The 18,985-nt window shown below is 49.4% G+C and overlaps 1 protein-coding gene, 1 long non-coding RNA gene and 1 other non-coding gene across 6 annotated transcripts in view; 1 reads left to right on the forward strand and 2 right to left on the reverse strand.

The window, feature by feature from the left end:
* Positions 1-1,310: 1,310 nt before the first annotated feature.
* On the reverse strand, positions 1,311-4,908 carry LOC131400067 (uncharacterized). 2 transcript variants are annotated; one of them, XR_009217285.1, is made up of 4 exons: positions 4,774-4,908; positions 2,595-2,823; positions 2,158-2,253; positions 1,311-1,433 (listed from the first exon to the last, which is right to left on the reverse strand). It is a non-coding gene; the product is annotated as an uncharacterized LOC131400067 (long non-coding RNA). The 2 variants fall into 2 exon arrangements; XR_009217286.1 differs by lacking the exon at positions 2,595-2,823 and having other exon boundaries at positions 4,774-4,899.
* On the reverse strand, positions 3,767-3,898 carry LOC131400125 (small nucleolar RNA SNORA9). The gene has a single exon (XR_009217301.1). It is a non-coding gene; the product is annotated as a small nucleolar RNA SNORA9 (small nucleolar RNA).
* Positions 4,909-12,979: 8,071 nt separating the features above from the next.
* Positions 12,980-18,985, forward strand: part of CCM2 (CCM2 scaffold protein) — a 50,488-nt gene continuing 44,482 nt past the window's right edge. For 2 of the 3 annotated variants that reach the window (XM_058534757.1, XM_058534760.1), the window contains exon 1: positions 12,980-13,128. In XM_058534757.1, the coding sequence (XP_058390740.1) occupies positions 13,099-13,128 (30 nt within the window). In that variant the 5' untranslated portion in view covers positions 12,980-13,098. The remainder of the gene's footprint in view (positions 13,129-18,985) is intronic. The other variant, XM_058534755.1, reaches the window with a different exon arrangement.

The following is an 18,985-nucleotide window of genomic DNA, read 5'->3' on the forward strand; positions in this document are numbered from 1 at the left end:
TAACTGCAATCATGCCTGGGCTCTCTCCACCCTGACAGCTTGCAGCTTGCACACAAGATTTGCCGCCCACTGCCTCATATCTCACAAGGCAAAGACATCATCACACTGAAAGTCCTTTCTCTTCCTGGGTGTGGCTGGACCCCTGGTCCTGCAGGTCTGTCTCGGCCTTGTCTCAGGCAGGACAAGTGGTGGCTCTATTTGCAGCTTCCCCAGGGTGTACTCCTTGCAGGGTCTGAGAAGTTGGGGCAGTGACCACCGTGGAACAAACAGGTGGATGAGTGAGGATGGAAGGACAGCAGGGAGGGGCTGCTGGGAGCTGAGGGCAGCAGTTTCACTCTCATGATCTGATCTAGATCAGTTTCAAGATGCCTCCCTCTGCCTAGTCCCTTTGTGGCCCCCACCCCAGGACCCCCTTGCTGATGCCATTGACCTGTGCAGCAGATCCCTAGTCCCTTTCAGTTTCTCAGCTTCCCTACACAACTATACCCACTTAGGATTTGCACTTAAAATTTATTGTCACAACTCAGGGCAGACATACTGTTGGTTAGTTGCATGGAAGGGCCCCAAGCAGCCCTGGAGCCGCGCATACTGACCTGGGCCACACAGCTCATCCTCTGAAGGTGCTTGTGAGGAGCTGCTCTGAGGCCACCTCCCACTCTCTTCCCCATCTGCCCAGGAGGCGGTCAGGAGGGTTTCCTCTAGCTTCCGGTTGTGAGACGTGAGGCTTTCTGCCCGGGCCTCTCAGGGTGTAGCTGCATGACTTGGGGTGCAGGTACCTTTGGGGACTTTCCCACTCATTACGTCAGTAACAAAATAGTTAAAGTAGTTCCTTGCACCTTTTCTGGTTTAGTTGGCCAGCTAACTAAGCCTGGCCTGCTGACATTCCTCGACAACACAATGTCTCCATCATCAAGCTAAATGGGCTAAATTTGTGGGTGCAACCCATTGGTGGACTGATTATTTTTCCAATGAAATAGGATATTATGTGAGTGCATCACTCATACTAAGGGTATCAATTCACACACTCGGATCTCGATCCACACTCCCAAGTCTGACCCACGCTGGTGAAGAGGATGACGAGGCAGAGAACCCCATCAAGCCAACAGAACTCACTCCAGGATCTCAAGGTAAAGCCCTGATCATGGGTCTTTCTGCCCCATCACCCCCCCCTGCAGTTTACAAAAGCACGAGCAAGGAGAATGGGAAACACCCTGGGGGTCCCTTGGACTGGGATGAAACTCCTTCAGGAAGGGCAAGATCTTCCTCCTCTTTGTATCTAGCACATGAAAAGGAGAAAAAAACAGGCTGAATCACATTTAAAACTCTGTTTATTATATATGCCTTGTTCCTCATTCAGGAAATGTCAGAGGGGGCTGGGTCCTGATGCACAGCCAGGCTCCTTCTTCTGGAGGCAGATAACACAGCGCCCACACCTGGGGTCAGAGAATGTCAGTCAGATACGCACACCAGGCCCTGAGCCACCCACACGCCAGCCTGGGCAGAACCAGAAACTCCTGACTCCTCCTAGCAGGGGAGTTAGTGAGGCTTCGAAGCTGCTCAGAGAACTGAGGTGCAAAGGCCTGGTTCAAATTCTGCTGCACCCTCATTAGGTGTGTCAATGTAGGCAGGCCACAACCCCCCAGTACCCACTTCCTCATCTGTAAAAATGAGGAAATTCAAAACACCTCGGACGCCGGCTATGAAAAATAAGTGACGTAAACATATAGCCAGGGACTGTTACAAATGCCTATTGCCACCGAGTAGCAATAACAGAACTGGACTTGGGTTCCCATTCCTGACTCCACCTTGAGCTGCGAAGGCCGCTGTGACGAGACTGAGTGGCAGCCTGTCTTTTCCAGGCCAGCACACCACTGATGAGATTCCTGGGGAAAATGTGGTGGGTTGAATCCAAAACCACAAAGGCAACCAAATGCCAAAGAATCAGGGCCCCATGAATCCAGACACTAGAAAATTGTTTGTCCACAAAGCAGTCTCGTGGGCTTGAAGGAAATTAACCTTTCTGGGACTCAATCACCTGACTTACAATGTGGGAAGGTCAGAATAAGTTGATGATTTTAAACTTCTTGGCCAGAGGATTCATGGAAAATAAACAGAAGTGACGTGACTTGCTAGGCCAGACCCTTCCTGCATACATACCCCTGCAGATTCCATGGACAGCCTGACAGACACCGAACGGATCATCTCTCAGGTCTCTTCTAGTTCTGGCATCCTGTGCTTTCTGCAGCTGAAACACTGGGGGATGGCAGACACTGCGTGTTATGTGCCGGGGTAGGGGCACAGCAGAGCCTGCTGGGGGGAGGTGAAGGGTCTTATCTACCCCCCACCCCCAAGAGCAGACAAGCCCCAGTTTCACAGATGCTGGTAGGAGACACAAGATTCCTCAATTAGAAACAAAGCCAGTTGATTATTCAAAACAGCAGTAGCCAGAACATCAGCGTTTTCCACCAGCCCGGATTCCTACAGGGTGATGCAAGGGGAGCTAGAAGGCACCCGCACACGCAGTAGGCAGCGTTACAGAAAAGGCACCCAGGGTGCACCAAAGCCAAATCTTTTACGGTGGACAGTGGGCATACCTGCTCTCTGCTCTGAAGGGAGGCACTACCTCATACATCCCAAGCCTGTCTGCTACTCGAACATCCTTGAAAAGACAATCTGGGCAAAAGGGCAGCCAGCACCTCGCTCTTAGGACTGCAGAAACTCAAGCCTCACAAACAGTGTCTCTGGACCACAGCCCTGTGGAGGCTGGTGTGCTCAGCATCTGCACTTGGACTGAAGAGATCCGAGTTGACTGGAAGCCTGGACCTTCAAGGGAAGAGGTGTGGTGTGACCCTGCCACTGAGATGAGCATAGGAGCTGTGCTGCCCTGCCATGACCACGCTGGCCACTCTTTCCATCATGGCCCATCCCTGACTGCACCCTACAGCCCTCACACCAAGGCAGGGACACAACCCATTTCCCTCCAACTCAACCTTCCCACCCGCTTCTAGATTCTTCTCTCTCGGTCTGGCATCCTGGAAAAGAGCACAGACTATATAGGGCTGGAGAGGCCTGGCCTATAATCCCGACCTGCTAGTTTCCAGCTGGGCAACCCTGGACATGTAATTCTGACCAGGGGCCCCTCATTTGTATTGGACCTAAGACCACCTCACAGTGGTCCTCAAAAATTTAAACTGGGTGAAGAATTAAGAGGTTTGGCACAAAACAAGACTCCAACCAACATCAGTGCCTTCCTCTCCCATGAGGTCTTCCTTTAAGATCAGTGCACACTCACCTCACCCTCAGTCAACTCCTGGGGCAGAATTTAGCCTTTGGTTTGCCTCTTAATTGTAAATATCCTGAACCATCAGGCCCTCAAGGCAGGGCTCATCCCTGTTGCTCCTTGCTACTCATTACTCCCTGCTGCTGGTCCAACTCCACCTTTACCACTCCCTCGGAGCTTTATTTTCAACTTTTCTAAGGCTTTTGTTTTAAGAGTACAATAAAATTTGCAATGAGCCTGGAACACAGCAAACACCCAAAGTCCAAAACAACTTCTGCAGAGATGTGAATGTTCTATACTTTGCACAGTCCAGTACAGTAGCCATTTGCCAAATATGGCTATTAAGTATCTGAAATGTAGGTAGTGCAGATGAAAAACAATTTTAAAATTTATTTAAGTTCAACTTAACCATATGTGGCAAGTGGTTACATCAGACAGTACAGATCTATACAACACTCTGCACACCAGACAGGGAAGGGAGCAAGCAGTTGTCTGAAATTTCTATAACCTTGCTCTGGATGGAGCAGGGCAAGGCCTCAAACCGTTTCAAAATGTTCTCGCAAGCACTGTAGGAATGCACAGGGTCACCCCAGACCCAAGCACGCTGGAGGCTTGCGGCCCACTCACTCAAACCCTGAGCTCAAGCTCGGGGCACGCAGCAGTAACGCGCTGAGCCCCAGCCCCGACCGGAAGCCGAGAGAAGAGACCATAGGGTTGAATTGGGCCTACGTGCGTTTCTTCCACGAGCGCACGAGCACAAGTAACTCGGGCCGATGGTAGGAAGCGATGGACCCCAGACACAGATCCTTTCTGGCTGAGGGAGCGAGGGAAGGAGCCTCGGGAGAGAGAGCCTTATCAAGCAGATAAGTCGATGGGAGCTAAGTGTACTCCCTATGACCGTGTAAGTCTAGAGCTGAGGTTCCTACACTTATGCGACCGCAGAAACATTCCTATCATCACATCATTACACAAAATGGCCTTTTCTTCCACGTTCTTCTCGGTATGTATTTTACGTTCAGCAAACACTTCGGAACTGTAGGCCAAGACACAGAAGTAGGCTCGGTTCTCCCGGTGAAATAACGGTGGAGAGAACAGGAGGCCCATGCGCTCATGGTTCGGGGCGGGGTGGACGCGGGACCCGCGCAGCGTCACTCAGCAGCGCGTCCCCGCGACGAACTACTGCGACCGAGTCGAGGGCCGACCCCTGGAAGGCAGGCCGCCAGCTCAAGCCGGCCTCCTACCGCGCCCGAGTCCTCCTCCTCGGGGCAGGCCGTACCCACAACCCCATTCCCCCAGCGCTGCCCCTAAGGCCGCATGTGTCCTCCGAATGGGACCCTCACAAGCTCGGTTGGAGACCCCCGCCCGCCGCAGGGCCGACCGGGCCGGGCTAGGTACCTCCGGATCCCTCCCCACCCGCCCGACGCAGCCCAGCCCGCGACAATTGAGGGGCCAGCGCGCCCTCCCACCGGGCCCCGAGGCCCCACAATCTTTACCCGGCCTCAGCAGAGGGCAAGCACGGCCTGGGACCCTCGATGGCCTCGGATGACGACGATGGCCAGGAGCAGCCCGCGGCCGCAGGAACACGCTTCAACCACCAGCCATAGCTGCTACCCGGCAAGCCCGAGCCTGCGTCATCACGCGGGCCGCCGGAGGCCGCACGTGTCGTCACGTGACCCGGGGGCCCGGCGCGGCCCAGGGAGATGACGTCACGTAGGGGCCCGGGCGCGGTCTTCTCTGAGGATGGCTGGCAGAAGTGTGGTACCGGCGGAAGCTGGGTGGGGACAGGGGCTGGAAGGAGCGGGGGTGGGCCTTGTAAAGGAACCGGAGACCGGGAGGGGAGCGGGGCGGGCGGAAGGCCCCAGAAATGAGGAGCGGGACGCGGGATCGTCCCCGTTGAAAAGGGGGAAGACAGCCTCTTTGCTTTCAGAATGTCATTTTCTGCACTTTTCAAATGGAGATAAACCCCTAATGGCTAGGTAAGCCCAGGCTAGTCTCACAAGTCAGGAATATTTCCCAAGGACCCGGGAGCTCTGACTTTGAAATGTAATTGTCAAGGGGGACAAAGCGCGATCTCCGGTGTCCTGGAATGTTAAGGGCCCACTTGTCACCTGACTCCAAATTGCACAAGCTATCTAGTGTAATGGGCTCTGTCCACTTAGCTGTATAGGAGAGTGAGCTTTCTTTCTGTCCTTGTATCCCTTGAGTGGATTGCCTGTGATGCGCATCACATTCTGGTTTAATGCTTGTTCAATAAAATTCTTTCTCTTCTCCTTTTGTGAAGAGGTTTTCTGAGTTGGGAGGAGATTTTGTTTTTAGTTATCCGCACCCCCCCCCCCCCCCCCCCCCCCCGCTGAGGAAAGCACATCGCAAGGTCCTGAGACTGGAAAGAGCATGGCTTGTTAGGGATCCAGTTAAGTCTAAGGGGAGTTGGATAAGGACTACACAGTCAAGGGTCTTGACTATCAGGCTAGGAAGGTGAGAACTTGGTTCTGTAAGTAAAGGAAAAGCAGAGCAGTACTTGAAACTCATATTTTATGTATAGCACCTAGTATATACATTCAAGCAGTTTACAGCATACAAATCCCATTATTTCATTAAATTTGATGAGAGAGAGCAGGAGTATCACTTCCAGATTGCTAACATGGAAACTAATATTCACCCAAGATCTCATAGAAGGCTAGAGTTTGATGCAGGTTGTTCTAGCTCAGAGTTCACTGCTCTTTCCATTCTGTCACTCTGCCATGAGATAATCAAAGAGAACCAGGAAGGTAAATGGTTATGGAGGGCCAGAGTATGGGTGTGAGGGTGTGAGTGTATATGTGTGATCAAAAATGGTGAGCTCTCCCAGGGCTGAAAGAGAAGAGCTTTTTTTCCTAAGATGATAACCAACAAAATTCACTAGAGAGAGGAAGATGCTCCATCAAAACTTTTATCCAAGTAATAAGAAAGGATGCCCAAACATTAAAAACTACATAATCAAAGTTCAAGTGCATTATACTATAGGAGGCTGCATGAGACTGGCACAGAGATAGGACTGTCACTAGTTAAGTATCTTATCTGCTGACGAGGATTTTGAGAACTTTTTCCAAAACCACATCTGGAAAGAGTAACTCCATTATTCTTCGAAGCCAGTTGGAATATATGCCTGAAAAGAAAATTAGCAATTTGGCTCTGGAAGAATGTGGAGAGTCATAACCAAGGAGATATCAAAGTAGGGCATGCAAGGTTTCTTCCACTGGGGCCACACGGGGTGGCTGTACTTCTGAGGGGTCATTATGATCTAGAGTTGGTCTTGTCAATGCAAATAATCCATAACCTATAAATCTATAAATCTATAAATCAAAATTGGGGTGAGTTTATCATGAGCCAAATTTGAGGACCATATAGCCCGGGAGAGTCCTTTCATAAAGGAATGGAACACTCCAAAGAAGTGGGGGTGTGCAGAGTGGTTATATACTGTCAAAGAGCATGTATCACATGTGATTGCAATGTCCTTTTCACAAAAGTCATGAGATGGCCCTGTTGGCCCAGTGATTGATGGACGCAGCTGGTATCAGGCCTGCTGTCTTGATGGGCACAGCAGGTAGAAGGTCTGTTGTCTCAAGTTAGATGGTCACAGGATGAGCACAGCAATCAAATCCTAGCCTAGGGAGGAATGCTTATCCTTGAGGAAATGCCAATGTGGGGGAAATTGCATCCTTATCTTAAGGGCATTTGTTCTTGTCTTTGGGACATGGTAAATCCTTAAAGCAGATATACAGTGCATGTTCAAAGGCCACATCAGGCCCTTCTGGAAAAACAAGGTCAGGCTGAATTAGTTTTACACCAAGTGGCTTCCTCATTATAGTCTATATTCCTCAATATATCCTATTGCTTGCCATTTATCTATCAGATTGGTCCGTTGTCATTTACAGGCTCAGAAACCGGATGTATAAATTCATTGAGAATTCACTTGAATCAATGTTACCGAACCACGTTTGTTTTTGCCTGTCGCCCAGAAAGCCAAACACCGAGACAACGAGATTGCACTAGAGAGAGGGTTTAATCACAAGGCAGCCAAGTGAGGAAAACGGGAGAACAAGTCTTAAATCCACCTCCTCGATAATGGGGACTCAGGGATATTTATGGAGTAGGGGGCAAGGTGGTCTGAAATGTGGAGGTAGATGATTGGAGGTGAGGGGAGGTGAGGTAATTGATGATCTGCGCAAGTGTAGTCAGACTTCATGCCTCTTCATAGGACGCATGTTCACAAATTGGCAGCGTCACTGTGACCTGAGGGTGGAGTTTTAGCCTCTTGACATCAAAAGGTTGCTTATCAGACATGTTCGTGGGCCCAGTTGATGGGTTGGTGGTCTTAACTGGCCTGAAGTGGACAAGGGGTTCTAATTCCTGAAAAACAGCTCAAACACCCATTACCATGGTGATCGAAGCTCCAGGGAGATGTTATCTATAGGAACCTAGTGTGAGTCGGCTAGCATATTGCCTAAACAGCACAGTTGATGATGGGTGGGTAAACAGCTATAAGCTATAACCAGTAATTGCAAAAAGGAAAAAAAACTTGAGTTCCTAGCTACTTAATCATCAATGGCTAACTGTTTGCTGGTTTCATCAACTCTAAAGAAATTCTCTTCTTTGCTAATTAAGTCAACGTTGGATTTATCACATGCACAGCACAGTATGAGGTGTAGCATGACATATGTCAAAGAACAACTCAGGGGCATCTAGTTAGTTATCTGCTAGCTGTTTATTTCTTATATGAGGGAGACAGTTGATGGGTGAGAGGGACAAATAGGAAAAAACTGAAGTCAGCCTTGGGAACAGTGAAAAGATTCACTTAAAAAAAATTACCTGGAAACTAGCAAAACTGTGAGTCCAGGAAAACTGTCTTTGAGTAGGCCAATCGAGGGTAATTTTCAGTTGTTCAGGGGTTTCTTGAAAACTAGTCTAGCTAGGAAGCATGTGTATGAAGCTGTGTTCAGGTAACATCAGTGCCCTTTCATCTTAGTCTGGCCAGGTGTGTGCCATTTCTCTCAGAACTTCTCAGATACAAAAAGGAATCTCATACAGTCCCTATCTTTAAAGGAACTTACAGTCTAGTAGAGGAAATGTCCTAACATGGTTAACTCCAGCATCAGAGGCATATGAATAAAGTGCTCTGGGGGCTGGAGGAGGGAAAAGTTGCATCCAAACGTCTAGTGGAAGAGGTGATACTTGAGCTGGGTGACAAAGCCCAACAGCCAAGTCCCCCAGGGACAAACCAGGCATCCAACAAACCTCGGTTAATTAACTTGCTGCAACAAGGGAGAAGCCCAGAGGATTCTGGGCTGCCTCTCATTATGAGAGTAGAAAGGGGGTTCTGTAAGATTTGGGATTGCAATGAATAATTCCGAGGAGGGGAGAGGGGAAGTGAGGCTCAGCTCTAGATTGTTGCTTCCATGAAGTGCAGACAATTTAGTAATTGGGTCTCAGTTATTTTTGTTCATGGGTTGGGGCCACAGAGAAGGCTAGGGAGGTTATTGGTAAGAAAGCAGTGACCATGAAAAAGAAGGAGGCTGTTAGGACACTTTACAGCTGAGGTGTGACCGTGGGAGAAATATTGTTTCATGTTAACACTGCAGCTGACCTCTTCAGGGTCTGTTACGAGAGACTGAGTATACAAATGGATGATGAGTGGACCAATTATAAAATAGAACTCTGACCCACAACCTGCAGCAACCAGCACAGGAAGCCAGCTGCTGTAAGTCAGACTTGGTGGAACTCAGGCTGCTTTCTCTAGTGACAACCTGGGAAGCCACACAATAACTCCTGTAACAATCCAAATGAGCCAAATGACCAGGACTTGGTGAATAACTGACAACTTCCCTAATTTTTGTTCCCACTTCCTACTTTGGACCAACCAGAGATAGTCAAACACATTCCCCTAACCAATCATGAGGACACCCCACTTCTAGTTAGCCCACCTCCAGCTTCCCCAGGCACACAATGCCAGGGCACCCCTGAGCCCCCGTTTCTCCACCATGAAACTCTCCCCATCCCCTGCCTGCCTTTGGGTCTCTTGCAAACCAAGTGACGAGGGTGACTCTCTCACTATAGCCAACTCTGAACACATAGCCTTTGCTTGTTCTCATTTGGTTGGTCCTTGTTTATTTCCAAAATTATTACCATCTGATTATTAGTAGGCAGAATTTTACTTGAAGCCTGGTCTTGTGTATGTGGATTTGAAGAAGCCTGAGGAGAGTCAGCCTAGGGTCAGGTTGTGAGATAAGAGAAAATACACATATTGGTCTCTCCCCCAGTTCCTGGCACAGAGCTCCTACATCCCTTGGAATTTCCTGGGTGGAAGGAGTGTCTTTTTTTCTAATGAGGCGACTCTGGGTGGGCTCCTGGATGGTTCCTGGATGGGAGCTCGTCATCAGAAAGACCATGATTAGAAATTTAAAACTTTCAGCACCATCTCCATCCTCCAGAGAGGGGAGAGGTGTTGGAAATGGAGTTAATAATTAATCATGTCTATGTGAGGAAGCCTCCATAAAAACCCCAATATTCTGGGGTGCGAAGAACTTCCGGGTTGGTGAATACGTGGAGGTGCTGGGAGGGTGGTCTGCTCAGGAGAGGGCATGGAAGCTCTGTGCTCCTTCCCACGTACTTTGTCCTAGGCATCTCTTCCATCCGGGTGTTTATCTATATCCTTTATCATATCCTTTAATAATAAAGTGGTAAAGAGTAAGTAAACTGCTTCCCTGAGTTCTGTGAGCCACTCTAGCAAATTAATCAAACCCAGGGAGGGGGTTGTGGGAACCTCTCATTTATAGCTGATTGGTCAGAAGCACATGTGACAACCTGAACTTGAGATTGGCATCTGAAGTAGGGGGCAGGGCAGTCTTGTGGGACTGAGTCCTTAACCTGTGGGATCTGATGCGATCTCCAGATAGACAGTGTCAGAATGGAGTTAAAGTGTAGGACTTTCAGCTGGTGTCACAGAATTGCATGATATGGGAAAAACTCCCACACATCTGGTGTCAGAAGTGTTGTGAGTGTGGTAGTAGTGAGAGTAAAGGAGAAATACAGGAGTAGATTGAGTTTTTCCTAAAACACAGGTTAAGGAAAATTTTAGCAGTGTTATTTACTGCATTACAGAGTGACAAGTATGGAAAGGTCTTAGTGGAAGACCTTAAATATCAGGCCTCTGTTCTGAGAATGGTGGGAGAATAAGTACCAAATGCCCTGCATTATCTGTGTCTGTGAATGTAGTAAGCTAAATTATCTCAGAAGGTAGATTGAAAGGTCATTTCCTGCAGCTCTGCTTTATGTGCCAAAGGGACTGGAATACCTAATGCCTTTGGGGAGTGCTAGACACCAACTATTTCTTTGGTATCTGTACCAAATAGCGCCCAGTCAGGAGACAGAAACATGGTACAGGAAAGATTTAATATAAAGGATTATTAAGTATAATGGGATTAGGGTAACAAGAGATTGGCTAGTAAAAGTGAAGAGAACTGAAGAATGCAAGAATAGTAAACATAAGGAGCAGCTACTATTCTGAGGGCTGAGATAAAGCTCCCAGGGAAGAAACCCCCCTACACCCCCAGGGCTGAGATCCAGACTTTTGGAGAGCGCATAGCTACAGCTCGCCGAATGGCAGAGAAGTGCTGGCAGAACCTGCAGTCCACCCTCTAGAAGGCAGGGAAAGCTGTTCGTGGGGAGGTGTCTTGCTGAAGCACTTGGATATAAAACTTCCCAAGGTGCATGCTGGGGGAATCTGCTGGCAGCTGTGCACTGCAGAGCCAGATGCTGCGGAGCACCTGTACTGGAGGAGCTCCCTTGATGTTGGGAGGTGGGTGCTGCAGAGGCCTCTTGTTCTGCAGGTGCCTGCCAAGAAAGCTCACTGGAGCCAGGCAGCAAAGCCCCTTCCTCCTACACTGCCTCCCAGCAGCTTCTACTGGCAAAGCTTTACACTGGACCACGCGGAAAAGGAGGAATGCTCAAAGGGCCCAGTGCCATCCCACAGAGCAGAGAATGAGAGTGAATATGGAGCTGAGAGATAATACATTGACACTGGCACAGGATCCAATACTTTAATTATATCAGTTGAGACAAATATTGGTTTGTTTGGCATCAGTTTACATTCTAACTGTGCTGCATGGTTCCTATTGGCAGTTTGGTTTAGTGGCAAAATAGTAGGCCTGCTGCTGCTGGCTCCAATTTGCAGTGTGCTTTGGGCAAACCACCTGATTCTCTGGACCTCATCTGTAAAAGGGTGGCAGTTATTCCAGGTGACTGTTGAGGTTCTACATTTTATTCTGATAGGGTCCAGACATGCTTGCTATTGAATTTCCACTTTCCTGATGTGTTTGTCTAAGGAACGCAGGCATTGAAACAGAAGAAGTCTGAGGCCAGCCCCGTGGCGTAGCAGTTAAGTGCGTGTGCTCTGCTGCTGGCGGCCCGGGTTCGGATCCCAGGCGCACACTGATGCACCGCTTGTCAGGCCATGCTGTGGCGGCGTCCCATATAAAGTAGAAGAAGATGGGCACGGATGTTAGCCCAGGGCCAGTCTTCCTCAGCAAAAAAAAAAAAAAGAGGAGGATTGGCATGGATGTTAGCTCAAGGCTGATCTTCCTCACACACAAAAAAACAGAAGAAGTCTTAGAAAAGGTCTTCATGGTTGTGAAAATTAATAAAGGAAATCTCAACTAAAATTGGAGTTGGGAAAGCCTGTAGAGGGAGCTCTACACGACCTACCATTCATCATCAATTACCCCAAATGGAAATAAACGTACCTTGTGTTTCCAGCAGGAACTTGGCTACTACGTTACTACCCCAGCAGGAGGAAGGAAGATTTTCTTCTCGCCTGGCAACAAGCTCAGCCAGTGGAAAACACCCCAACTCAGCCAATGAGGAGCAGCCACCACCTTGAACTCTTACTGTCCTCCAGTGAACTTTTGTTTAGAATAGCCCCTTCCAGCTCCCCTTTTTCATTCTCTGGACTTGCTTGTGGTTCGCTGTAGTTTGCATGTCCCAAATTGCAATTCCTTTGCCATTCCCAAATAAACTCATTTTGCTAGTAAAATAATTGGCTATTTTATTTTAAAGTTGACACTGTGGCAGTGGGAATGAAAGGGCAAAATGAGAAAAAGAAAGGGAGTGGACCCCTGCAAGCCGCGCCCTCACCTTGCCACAGGCCCCACCCTCCTGCAGACCCCGCCTTCACCTCCCACAGGCCCCGCCCCTTCCCACTCGCTCCTCCCTCCGCCTGCCACGATCCCCGCCCTCCTCCGCCCGCCGGCCAAGCCCTCCGTTTCCCATCGGCTTGAGCTTGGCCTCCCTGAGCGCGAGGCAGGTTGGGAAGTGGCTTGCCCTAAGGATGGCGGCAGAATTAAAAAGCTATAGTCGCTCTCACGGCCACGAGGGGCCGGGAGGCAGCTGAGGGCGGGGCAGACCCGCTCTCGCCCTCCCTGAAGCGCGTGGGGCGGGAAAGTGGCGCAAGAGGCGCGCTCCCGCGTCCCTGAAGGGGCGGGGCAGGGCAGGCGTGTTCCCGGCTGCCCCGAAGGGTTGGGGGCGTGGCGTGTGGGCTGGGGGGCGTGGCGTGATCGCGGGGCGTGGCGGGGGCGTGGCCGCCCCTCGGCCCGGAAGTGCGGGGTGCGGGGCGCGGGGCAGCGACGGCCCCTGGCGGCCGCGGGTGGAGATTGCGGCCGAGCGGGCGGTGCAGGAGCAGCGGCAGTGGCGGCGGCCGTGGGGGCCCGGCGAGCATGTAGCGGCTGCGGGCTACGTGGGGCTCCCGGGGCGGGGCGGGCCGGGCCGCGGGGGCCGCTCGCGGCGACATGGAGGAGGAAGGCAAGAAGGGCAAGAAGGTGAGCGTGCGTGGGCGCGTCCTCATGGGCGGGGGCGGGCTGGACCCCAGGGCGAGGCGGGCGGAGGGGCCAGGGCTCGGGGGGACAGGGGAGGGTCCCTCGGGGCCGCCCTTCGGTCTGCTGGTGTGGGGTGCGCGGAGGTCCGGCTTGGGGAGGTCCAGGGAAGGGAGTCTGATTTGAGGAGGCCCGGCGTGGGGAGGCCCGGGACGGGGAGGCCCGGCGTGCGGAGGTCCGGGGGCGCACACGGTTGGTAGTGACCCTGGCGGGAAGGCTGAGGTTCCCCGGCGGACAGCGCCCGGTCAGGCCCGGGACGGGGCCTCGGGAGTCGTTCTCCGCGGATGGGGTAGGAGGCGAGCCCCTGGACAATGGGCTTAGGTGGTCCCGCCGGCCCGGCGGGCGGGGGAGGAAAGAGCCACGCCTTTCCGCCCCTTCCGGTCAGTGACTCTCCCCAGACCTAGGCTCTCCACATGGCCTTTCCCTCGGGTCAGTGACCAGTGGCTGCAGAAGAGCTGGCCCCGGTTAGGGCCCGGAAAGTTTTCCACGGTTGGTATCTTAGAGACAATGGGGTGTAAGCTTAATGTAGAAACGTTTACCGCTTAGTTGGCGTCAATTTTTGATATCAAGTAAAAGCAAAAGCTGCGCTTCGCGGTACAGCTCGTTCACGGGTTTAGTTTTGCCCTACCTAATACCAGCTGAGTGATGTTAGTGACATTACATTTGGCAGTTGGATTTCGGACATAGTTCAGACGCTTCTTAGTTTATGTAGTTTTAAAAATGTGGCTTTAATTACAGGCTAGAGCAGTTGGTAAAGAAACTCAACATTGTAAGGAGACTGAAATAACCACGTGAGATAAGCTACCATTAAAATGGAAAGTGAGTTTCAATTAAATGCATATTTTTCAAATACAGGCTTTATAATCTGCTTAAATGTCTTACCATTTTCGTTTTCATAAATGTGTGTGTGCACTTTTATGCACAAGTTTAAAACAGACCTTGCTAAATCCTATGATCTTACCACCGTCCACTCTTCAGAGCCAGCTGTGTCCTTCAGTTGACGATTGCTCATCACCTCGTTTTACAAGGTGCCTCATTTTAAAAAGGTCGTATTTGAAATCGAGTATAACCAGGTGGTCTTCGGGGGATTGTGTGGTGCTGCTTCCCTCCCTTTCTTTACTCATTGTTTTGTTACATTATGAACAGGCATGTCTAATTTAAATGCCATATCTGTTGTGGTTACCTGCAAAGATGGTTTAAGTCTGGAAAACAGCCTAAGAAAGTAATTCAGCCTACAAGCATTGGACTGCAGAGGGATGCTGCCCACCACAAAGGAGGAAAGCTGAGTTTAATGTTTCAACCAAAGCTGGTAGAAGTCTCCAGAAGAAATTCAGTCAATCCCCTCCTTCTCTGTCACAGACAGGCAGGTGGGCCAGGGCCCTTATAGGAGATGGCCTGTCCCCAGTGCTCTTGGCTGCCAGCATTCTACAGAATAGTTAGCTCACTCCCCGCAAACACCAGTCCTTGCCACACAACATCTTCCACAATCAGGCCAGACAGTGCCTGGTAAGGAGAGTCACTCCTTTCAAGTGGGTGCTAACCTGGATGGGATTGACTGAATTTCTTCTAGAGCCTTCTACGAGCTTTGGTAGAAACATTAAAACATTGAGTAATGTTGAGAGTGACAGAAGCAGTAAGACATTTCTGAGGTTTTGGAGTGGAAGTGAAAAAACCAGTAAAACTCAAGAATTTTGGAGTTGGGGGCAATGGAAAGATTAGGCATAGAGAAGGTTAATGATGAATTTCATTGTCTCTGTTAGAGGAGATAATCAGTTGTCAGCTAGTTGCCTGAGCCTGGAGTTTTGTGTTGTCTATGCTGCCACTGCCCCAGCTCATTTTCCCACGGGCAGGCCAGACGGAGAGCTCTGGGGCACGGATTCTTATCCAGGCCATAACTTAGCACACTGTGCCCGTTGCTCTCTGCCAGTCGCAAGCTGGCAGAACCTTCCTGCCCTGCTCCCCTAGTCGATGTGAAGTCACTTCCAACTCGTGAAATTTGGTACTTAAGTTGTTCTCATTATGGTAAATGAACTAGAGATACCTATTTTAAAACTTATACACAAATTCAAGCTCAAACAGCAGAAGTAATGACAATAGTTTTATGGAAGTACAGTTTAGACATTTAAATTCTCTTTCCAAGTTAGCTCCTTCAAAAAACACACATTTAAACCTTTAAAAATGTGGATTGGTGAGCTTTTTTCTGGTCTTCAGACACTTGTCTTAGTGTTTTGTTAAGCAGTTATTCAGGCTTGTTCTAACGTGGCCTGTTTCCTCAGGGCAGGAATCAGCAAGCTGCCAGAGACCCAGTAGACCAGAGTGGATTTCATATAAAGTTGCCCCAGGTACAGCCATGTTCTTTCTCAGGCTACCCTGGCACATATGGTGAGGGTGACTTGAGCCCCTATAATGTCCCATGGAAGGCGCTGGGTGATGGGGATGCAGGTGGAGCCAGTGGGGAGATGGATAGGTCGTGGTACGTCTGCGGGATGAGTGTGTGGACAGAGAAGTCCACTGGCTGCTAGAGATGTGGGGTCCGGGGAGTAGGAACGACCACCGGGGTCACTCTCCTGCCTGGATGTCCCCAGAGTGACTGGTACCTTTCAGACCACAAGTCTTGATTTGGGGTTTGGAGAATAAGGCTGCCTCCTTACAAAACGCACCCAAGTTCCATGTGTTTCGACACTATTCTGTTAGGATGTAATTTCTTTTTATAAGAAACTTAGGTGTACACTTGAGTTGGATTGTGTGCATTTTTAGAAAAACAGTTGACTCACATGAGTGTCACAGCCCATGAGAAGTCACAGCTGTGGGAGGTCACCATTGGGCCTCAACCCTGTTTGGGTCATGGCTTCTGCTGCTTCTCCTGCTGTTAGGTCATGGGTCGCACTACTGGTGGCCATGATTTCAACCTGAACAAAGTTAAATATTTTTAAATTGATCTACTTTAGTTGCATTCTTTAAATAAAAAAAAAGGTTATAAGGTACACTAGAAATGTGGGACTGGATATTAAATGATAATTAGGAATTATTGATTTTGTTGGGTATAATAGTTGTAATATGTTTTGTCAAGTTCTGATCTGATAGACATCGATACTGAGGTATTTATAGGTGAAATACTATGATTTCTGAGATTTGCTTTACTCAAACTAGGAAAAAAAAGAGGAGAGATAGCTGAATTCTTTGGCAATGGGTGTTCATTATATTGTCTACTTCTGTGAAATTTTGAGAGTTTCCATATAAAAGGGGAGAAAAAGATCCCCTAGGTTATGGGCCCTGGATTATCAGCTCATGTACCTGCAGAATCCTCCTTCAGCCAGTGTCTGTGAAGAACTGGGAGCTTGGGCTGGACCATTGCCTTTAAAACTTTTGTAACTCCAGCCATCAGACAGCCATACCTTCTCCACTGATGTGTGCACTTGTGTGTAAATGTTTATAGCTGAAATGAAAGTTTAAAGAAATGGTGCTTACTACAAGCAATGCTCTCTGATTTTTTTATTCCATTCTTTTTTTTTTTTCCTCTCATTAAAAATACTGCTGGTCATGACCTACTAAATTGCTTTTATAACTGAATTGATTCTATAGCTGTCATAGCCGTAACATGGGTTAGCAAAGTGAATTTGGGCCTCTATACCTTGTTATATCTTTCCTCTTAGATAGTTGTCACAGTGATTCTTGCAGGGCAACGTGGCGCCCCAGGGTGAGGAGGCCGGAAGACCAGGGCAGAAGGTGCCTGGTGGAGACCATAGGTTAGACGAGTCTGGAATGACCGGCAAACATGAGGCTCATTCCTCTCTGGTTTGGAGAGTTACTATTTATATAGTATCATGTATTTATTAATTTTCCACGTAAGGATCTATATAGTCCCTGGACCCAGATTCTGTTACCCACTGACTGTGACGATTTAGATTGAGAAAGCACATCAGAATCTTGTAGTGCTTCTCAGTTACTGCTCTGAGCGTCATCGAGGGGAAGATAGTGTAGAGGGAAACCTTTCTCTTAGCAGTGGTACTGCAGTGGGGGGCTGCTCTGAAATGAGAAGGGCGTTCAGCATTCTGCCTCATGAGTTTGGGGACAAGTGCCTTCTGTACCCAGTGAGTTTGGTCACTGCAGTTACTGTTGGTCTTAACATTTCTTCATTTCTGTCAGCAATAATAACCCAACTCCTCCATCCTCATCACCACTCTCGTGTTAGTTAACAGCCACAGTTAAGTACCGTAGATTTAGCTGATCAGCATGAAATCATCCTATTTATTTATTTGAGTGTCTATTACATGCTTACTATAGTGACAAGAAGGGTTGAGGACACTGCATTCTTTTTGAAGAGTAAGCTGCTCACACAACGTTAGAAAATGAGAGAGGGCCAGTGCCATCGTGTCAGGAGAGACATGGGTGGGTGTCAGCTAATTCCACGTGGGGGACCATGTACGTGACGTTCAGAAGCAGGAGAGGTGGAGACCGAGGCCCCGCAGTGCTGGGAGGGCTGGGGGGCGTGGTGGGGGAGTTTGGGTTTAGTCATGTGTGCAGCTGAAGCCACTGGAGGTTTTTATTTATTCTTTTAAGAACCGTTCAGTGGCATGGACTATGTGCCAGGCGCAGATACTGGGGAGACGGGTGAGTTGGATGTGCTCTGTGGCCGCAGAGCTTGAAGTGGAGCTCAGAGGACAGGTGAGGGTGGAACTTTAGGAAGCGTGCTTTGCTAAGAGTGAATAAGAAAACCTTGTTGTTATGAAGACATCAAGTAGAAGCATAGAGAAAATGTTGTAATGACATCCCCGTGCCCCAACTTCAAACATGGTTGGTGCATGGGCAGCTTGTTTCAGGTTCAGTTTTTCCTCATCCACCCCTGCTCCCCAGGTGTTATGGGCTGAACCATGTACTCCTCAAATTCATATGTGGAAGCCCTAGTCCCCAGCAACGGAGAAAGGGTCTGAGATATGGCCTTTAAAGAGATGATTTAGGTTAAATGACGTCACTAGAGTGGGCCCTGATCCAATCTGGCTGGTGTCCTTATAAGAAGGGGAAATTGGGACACAGGCACATGCAGAGGGAAGACCATATGAGGACACAGGGAGAAGACAGCTGTCTGCATGCCACGGAGAGGGGTCTCGGGAGGAACCAGCCCTGCTGACACCTTCATCTCCACCTTCCAGCCTACGGGACTGTGAGGAATAAATGTCTGTTGTTTGAGCTGCCCGGTCTGTGGTGTTTGTTAGGGCAGACTAAGCAGGATATTCTGAAGCAAATCCTAGTTGTCAGCCTGATGTCTAGTTCAGTGGCCCAGTGCTAGGACTGCGTGGTGGGAATCAGTCTCAACCTAGCCCAACGGTTCTGAGGACCTGGCCTCCACTCTTGCACCAGACACAGATGAGCTACTCAGAGCAGCAGGATGACCCACCCTGTGCTCTGTGTGGGCCGCAGACCGCACGCTCGCTGTGCCCTGTGGCCCATGATGGGCTTTCCGCCTAAGGTCTGCAGGGGGGTGCGCTGAGCCTCGTGCCATCTTTGCGTGGCTCCTGCGTCACTGCTCTGCTTTGGCACTGTTTGCTGCTCGGCTTGCTCTTTCTTAGTCCTCAATCCAAGAGCAACGGCTCTTGAAATGCGCTCAGTTTTAATGATTATGCGGTTGTAAGGGAATTTAGCTTTGTATTTGTCAATTTAGTAGAAATAAAAAGGAAATTTCTTTAGCTCTGTGCCAGTGCCAAAAATGTTACAGTTTTTCCTCCTAAGTGTGCCTGAACAGTAGCAGTTTTTGCTGGATCGTGTTAAAAATTAGGGCATTTGATCGCAGGCGTGCAGTGAAAAT

Source organism: Diceros bicornis, chromosome 41 (assembly GCF_020826845.1).
Source record: "Diceros bicornis minor isolate mBicDic1 chromosome 41, mDicBic1.mat.cur, whole genome shotgun sequence".
Lineage (NCBI taxonomy): Eukaryota > Metazoa > Chordata > Mammalia > Perissodactyla > Rhinocerotidae > Diceros > Diceros bicornis.